Here is a 6,990-nt window from a genome sequence, read left to right on the forward strand (position 1 = left end):
CTCTCTCTCTCTCTCTCTCTCTCTCTCTCTCTCTCTCTCTCTCTCTCTCTCTCTGTCTGTCTCTCTCGTATTTGTGTAACCGCACACGTTTATTTATTTGTGCGATCTAGATATTCGACGATATACTCTCGTTCCTTAACCCAACAATTATTGCACAAGTTCTGTTGTCCTAATCACATCGTTCGACCAAGCTAACCCGTGTGCGTGCTGCACGTGCCCCTCTGAGGACTAGCGTCTGAAACTAGTATATGTGTTAGTCGCGCCATGCGTGCACACCCAGCCGTCACTATAAACGCCATCGCGTCAGCTCGCATCGAAATTCGAACGTCGGTTGCTCGCATGTTCGCTCTTCAATGTGTGTTTCAGCCTCTGCTGCCCACCCGCTCCACTGGTGTGCATACACCCAACATACACCCCCATACACACGAGCTGCACCCATCATACACCCCCATACACCTAACATACACGCCCCCCCCCCCATACACACAAGCGCGCGCAGGCTCATCAAGATGGGCAAAATTGAAGGATTTTACTTTCTATTATCCAGAAGGCGAATCTCCTTAAGACGTCTTGTGCACAATTTCACAGCTATAAATATGCTTATGAGGGCGGAACACCGAATCTGAATGCTTCGCGCGACCGGGGATCTCACACGCTCCGTGAGTGCGCGCGCGTGCGTGCGTGTGTGCGTGCGCGCGTGCGTGCGTGTGTGCGTGCGTGCGTTCGTTCGTACGTTCGTGCGTATGCGGGTGCCTTCCTGCCTGCTTGCATGCATGCACGCAGTGTTTGTTTCAGAGCTGATTCGACTAACCCCCGGGGAGGATATCCTCGGATATTGGGTGTTTTACGACCGCGGAATATCTTTATGCTCCGTCGCCAATAACCATGCCAACACAAGGAGTTTAACCAGAATGACGAAGTAAGCCGAGGATGGGGGGGCCGCAGCGATGCGTTACTAGAACAACTAGATGCAGCTGGTGAAATGAAACCATTCCAAGCCAAAAAATACCGAAGAGGTGAAGCCCTCGATGAGGCGGCAGTGCGTGTCAATCATTGAGATTATATGCGATGTGTTTCAGAGTGAGCAAAGCGCGTACGTTCTGATGAGAGGTTTAGCCGCTGTGAGCGTGTGAGAGTTGAGTGAGTATCGACGCATGTTCAATCGCAGCCTCTCGAATCGATTAAAGATATCGGGAGATGTTGTCTTTGAAGGTTTGAATGAGAGTACATAGTAATTTATTTCGTGTAAGATGGTAGGTCATGCGCGGAAAAGGTTGCATATTGCGTTCAGGAAAATTACGATAGATGATTTTATGGCTGAATTTCAATGATGATTGAAGTATTCTCACAGTCTGCAGCATATATCTCAATGTATAAACATCTACAATAATCTACTGTCGCTATTCGACATTCCATCCATCCGTTCAGGTATATAAGTATTTAAATTTAAAGAACTCTCTGTATACCAAATATTAATAATATACCGTATATGTCCGTATTTGACTTACATATTATAAATCCACGCAAATAGCTAGTTATAGTGCCGGGCGTGGTGACGGTTAATTTTTGTAGTGCCCACGTTACTATAGCGTACCAATTAGATGAGATGAAATAGTGAAATAGTGAACTAGTGACATACAGGTTTATGTGCTTTTTCTAAATTCACGAGTCCCGTGTATTTCGAATGTGCACATGCTAGGACTATCACTATTGTACATGCATGCGAGAATGTCCTGTATGCTAATATACCATAATAAAAATTTGCATGCATTTTATATATCTGCTATATACCATATATATATAACACGCTGCTCATCCGTAATATCTCATTCAATTGCAGAGACGTCATTATCCGAGCTACGCGTATGTGATTATTCAATTAAATTGTTAAAGTTATTGCAATCGTCGGAACTGCTTGCACGTGGAAATTCCAGTGTGAAAAAATCGCTAGTCTAACGATTTTTATGTCTCGCTTTCTGTGTTTGTCGTCAAACGACCTTTGCGTTGCTTGTCACTAAACGGTGTCACAGAGGGGCGTCATCTCTCTGTCCCGTCGTCGTGTAACATCGCCGGCAACAGCGCGACAAGAACGCATCGGTAATTATATTATATCTTTTCTTGTCGGAGTGCTTCGTCAGCCATGATCATTATCTCCGGCATGTTGAGAACAAATTAGAAATGTGTTATTTCCGTGTAGCGGAGGCCAGCTGTAGCAACAAACCTATATAAGATATCGACTGGCGACAAAGCTCAAAGGCGTTCGCATCGAGGTTTGCCCCCCGCTTCGCCCGCTGCGCCAGCCGACGAAATATTTAGATTGCTCCCGAGATGAAGAGAGAAGATCCCCGCATGGCGAGAGGAAAAAAACAACTTTACTTAACGTAAAGATATTAACGCGAATTAGCTTTTTGACCTACGTGCGTATGAAGTAGAATTCAGCGAATTCTTCGTCTATTCAATGCATAAAGTTTGAAATCGCATGGAGACCTGTACTCCTTTCTGCGCGTATCGTTTGCCTTTAAGGCAGAACATTTGTCATAATATTCGCACATCGTACAGTCCTAGAGTAATTGATACTTTGTGTCGTATAAAAAAATATATACTATCACTGCCGTTGAGTATGTAAACAGAACCGACCGTAAAAGTATAAGTCCGTCGTACTTAACGTCGTCCACAATGTTCGATAACGCATTTCGTTCCAAGCGGTATACAGATTACGTGCATCGCATTACGTCGGCATGTTAACCTACATAGGCACACATATGAGAAACTCTATTATGTGGCTTAATAAAGCAAACGATCCGTATGAATGCGAGTATAGTTACGCTCTTGACCGTTATCCTGACCAGATGTTGGCTTCAGACGTTCAGACGAATCTTACATGCCGCCTCTGCGCGCGCGCGCGTGTGTTTGGTGTGTGTGTGTGCGTGTGGTGTGTGGTGGTGTGTGTTGGTAGTGCGTGTGCAGTTGGTGTGTGTGTGGCGTGCGTGCGTGCGTGCGTGTGTGTGTGTGTGTGCGCGTGTGTGTGTGTGCGCGCGCGTGTGTGTGTGCGCGCGCGTGTGTGTGTGCGCGCGCGCGTGTGAGTATAGTGTAATTTATATGCGTGTAGTTGTTTGTTTGTTTGTTGTTTGTTGTTTGTTTGTTTGTTTGTTGTTTGTTTATTTATGTGCGCGTGCGTGCGTGTATACGTGTATGCGTGCGTATATACGTGTATGCGTGTGTGCATATAATTGTGCGCGAACGTGTGTGGGCCTGTGTGTGCGTGCGCGTGTGCGTGAGTGCATGCGTGTGTTTGCTTGTATGTGCTTACGTGCTACTTTTGTAATTTAGACAGCTGACCCGCGGCGGGCTTCCGTGATACGGTCGCCTTCTGCTACACCTATCGCACGAAGCCGTTCAGGGTAATTACTTTCGTCAGCTGTTAGTATGGATCACGGTGTGTGTACGTGCGTGCGTGTGTGCCTACCTGTGTGTATGTGCGTGCGTGTGTGTGTGTGCCTACCTGTGTGTATGTGCGTGCGTGCGTGCGTGCGTGTGTGCCTACCCGTGTATATGTGCGTGCGTCCGTGCGTGCGTGCGTGTGTGTATCTGTCCCTATGTGCGTGCGTGCGTATGCGTGCGCAACTGCGTAAGTGCGTGCGTGCGTGCGTCTCGCTCCATTCGTATGCCTGGCCGCATTATACCAGCGACAGAATTAGTCTCGTTTGTTATATCACCCGTGTTTATCACTGCGTCGTGCTTACGCCGTGTTTACGGTCTCGTACCTCGCGAGTCCCAGGTGCCCGGTGATACACGCGGCCGCACTTGGTTCTTTGCCGAGTATGAAACGCCAGAGGTACTTGTCTCAGATCTCAGGTTTTAGGTTTCAGGCGGCTATAACAGCGTTTGTTACTTCTCCGGTGCGCGGCGATGCTCGCGCCGCGTGTTCGTTACTCCGTCGTACGTCATGTTGTATGACGTACGAGTTCACCTCGCGAAACCGTAGCGCGTGTATACACGAATCGAATCAGGCACGTGTGCTTTTGTTCGGGTGTTTTGTTCGGGTGTATCACCGTTCGACATACGAGGCGCCTTTGAGCAACGATACACCTGAACAAAATGTGCACTCTGTATTCGACAATGGCTGCTTATGCAGAGTAGGTTGCCTGATCAGGTGCATAACTGTTCAATAAACGAGAGGTTTCTTTATTTGCGATCGAGATACGTATACCCGAATGAAAAGTGTAATTTGTATTCGACGTAGACTCTTACTAAAATATGTAAATTTTTATCGCAGACGAGTTCTCCTCTGTAAATAGTCTTTTGATGGTATTTCCAATGTGACACGTGAGCGACTCACCGTCATTGGACCACCATGTTAAATACCCGGATGTGAGCATTCGTCCGTTGGCTTACGTGTGTTTGTCACTATTTCGCGTTCCCCGGGCGGGTGGGTGTGTGCGTTTGTCCCATGGCGATGGCTTGACAATTCGCCGTTACAGTAGATATGTTGTTTTGACATTTCAATTGAGTGTTGTGTCGCCTTCGGCACAATTTCCTTCCGCCGATACTGCCCCTGTCAGGTGCATGCATACTGGCTCAGGTGACACGCAAATGTAATATAAAGAAAAATAAATTTCGGCTCTACGCTAATGTCTTTGGTGGTATTACCGAAAACGTGTGCGCGCGTATAAATGTTGCTATGTGCGTGCGTGCGTGCGTGCGTGCGTGCATACATGGCATTGCGTGGAAGCGTGCGTTCGTGCAAGCATGCATGTGTGCATGCGTGCGTTCGTGCAAGCATGTATGCCTGCATGCGTGTGTGCGTGCGTGCGTGCGTGTGCAGTGTGCGTGCGAATTGAAGGTTAGAAGCTGCATGTATGGAAATGGTGGTGGTGAGAAGCCACGATTATACGGTAGCGGTTAGCAATTTCAGGTAAGGAATGATGGTTAGAAGAAGCCGGTAAGGACTGTTGGATGGAGCCATAGCTATGGAATGGGCATGTACGGAATAGTGGTTGTAAACCGCAGGTAGTCTTTTTGTAAGCGAGTTGCATCCAACTGCACTGCGATTTCCAATTTCGTATTCGCAAGCCTTTGAAATCATATAAGGAGCGACTATTGGAAGCGTTTATAAAACTTTCATCGCATGCAGGTGTCCATGCGGGTGCGTTTTTTCTTAATTTCACGCAAACGTTTTCCTTTTGTGTACGAATAACATTTTAATAAGCTCGGGCGGGTGCGAGAACACAGTGAGCGGGCACGCGCGCGTTACTCATGCGTTCTCTCGTCACGTCTCGTTACAAGGAGTGATGACATCACCATACCTCGCAGCTGATATCTCATTATCTTCCCGGGCCCGCCGCGCCATCGCGTGTACTGTCACCTCTGTACGCCAGCGTATACCTCGATGTGTGGCAACGAACCCCTCCCCTTCCTTTTAATTCCCGGAGGGCACATGGTTTCATTGAACCGTCACAATGAGATTCTGAGCGCTGTCTCACTTTAGGCTAGTCTTAATATTTAACCGGCGTGAAAGCTTTCCTCGAATAAATTTTTGTTTTTTGTTTTGAGAGATTTTAAGTAGTATTTTCGCAGGCGTTCTGTGTCGCTGCGCTGAAGCTTCTATGCTCATTTACGTTAGTGGCTTTCTCTTTCTCTCTCTTTCTTTCTTTCTCTCTCTCTTTCTCTCTCTCTCTCTCTCTCTCTCTCTCTCTCTCTCTTTCTCTCTCTCTCTCTCTCTCTCTCTCTCTCTCTCGCTCTCTTCCTCTCTCTTTCTCTCTCTCATCATCACAAGCCCCCTCAAAGTTTACCCACGGGGTTTTTTCTTCTCCGGCTCCACACAACATACTTTGCCACTTTCTGTTAGTTTATCCTGTACTTAGAACTGTAAAACCCGTACTTGCGAGAAAGAATATATAGATGCAGCGTCCATCGCTATTCCGGTTGCCATCACAATACGCGTGTCGCTGCGTTATAAACCCGCCAGGCATCTGGCCGTGCTGCCGGATGGACCGCGAGCTATGTTGAGGACGCTAGAGCAAGGCCGTGTCAATCATATATCGCCGCGCTATAGCGCTTTCCTCTGGAATACAATGCTGACGTCCTTATATTTTGCCCGTTGTTATTTTACCTGCGCCCATGTGGCCGCCCACGTGTGCACGCGTCAGCCGCGTGTCGGCCCGTGCTCGTGCCTGTGTCGTGACATGCTGGATTGTGCCCGCGCCGCCGTCAGTGCCACATCCTTGTACGTGCGCTTCTTGCCTCATCGCAGCACATCAGCCATGTTGGCGCAGCAAGAGGTGAGGCGCAATAGTGGCGCGCGTGTGCGCCAAGGTATTCTACCACACACACCACTCTCTCTCTCTCTCTCTCTCTCTCTAAACTCTCTCATCTCTTCTCGTACCATCTCTCTCTCTCTCTTCTTCCTCCTCTACCCCCGTCAGTCTCGTCTCTTCTCCCTCCCCCCGTCTCTCTCTCTTTCTCTCTCGCTCTCTTTTCCTCCCTCCCCCCGTCTCTCTCTCTCTCTCTCTCTCAATATTCTACCTCTCTGTCTCTCCACCGCAGATGCCCGTATAGAACTCAGCGCTATACACATGCAGCAGCTGCTTGTGGAAGCAGATAATTTATTCACGAAGGCCTTCCCTATTGCATACAACCTGTAAGCAATCACCATACATATGTACGTGGTTCTTTCAGGTGGCATTATATTTTCTGAATTATTAATGCGTGCATAAAATTCATGAAAGGCAAGCGCATCCCATATTCGTAAGAACAGATAAGGCCAAATGAGAGCAACTCGTGTTGAATGCAGGCAAATTCCTGCCGCCTAAATTGGGCATTCTCTCGTGATATAATCGAATAATTAGCCACTTGTTTACGCGCGTGTTCCAGAGCAGCTGCCATGTATTATTCAAGCCAGGGTTGGTAAGCTGCCGAGAAAAACCTCACCGGACGCGGAAAGTTGCGTCCTGCGTGCATGCGCGTGCGTCTGACCCACGTGGTGTTGGG

At 48.0% G+C, this 6,990-nt stretch overlaps 1 protein-coding gene across 1 annotated transcript in view; it reads right to left on the minus strand.

The window, feature by feature from the left end:
- Positions 1-1,988: 1,988 nt before the first annotated feature.
- Positions 1,989-6,990, minus strand: part of LOC106820921 (calpain-9-like) — a 42,016-nt gene continuing 37,014 nt past the window's right edge. Inside the window, exons 8-9 of the mRNA XM_014825522.1 lie at positions 6,221-6,223; positions 1,989-1,997 (exon numbers count right to left, since the gene is read on the minus strand). Of these exons, the coding sequence (XP_014681008.1) occupies positions 1,989-1,997; positions 6,221-6,223 (12 nt within the window). The remainder of the gene's footprint in view (positions 1,998-6,220; positions 6,224-6,990) is intronic.

The sequence above is a fragment of the Priapulus caudatus genome, unplaced genomic scaffold (assembly GCF_000485595.1).
Source record: "Priapulus caudatus unplaced genomic scaffold, Priapulus_caudatus-5.0.1 Scaffold52, whole genome shotgun sequence".
Taxonomy (NCBI): domain Eukaryota; kingdom Metazoa; phylum Priapulida; class Priapulimorpha; order Priapulimorphida; family Priapulidae; genus Priapulus; species Priapulus caudatus.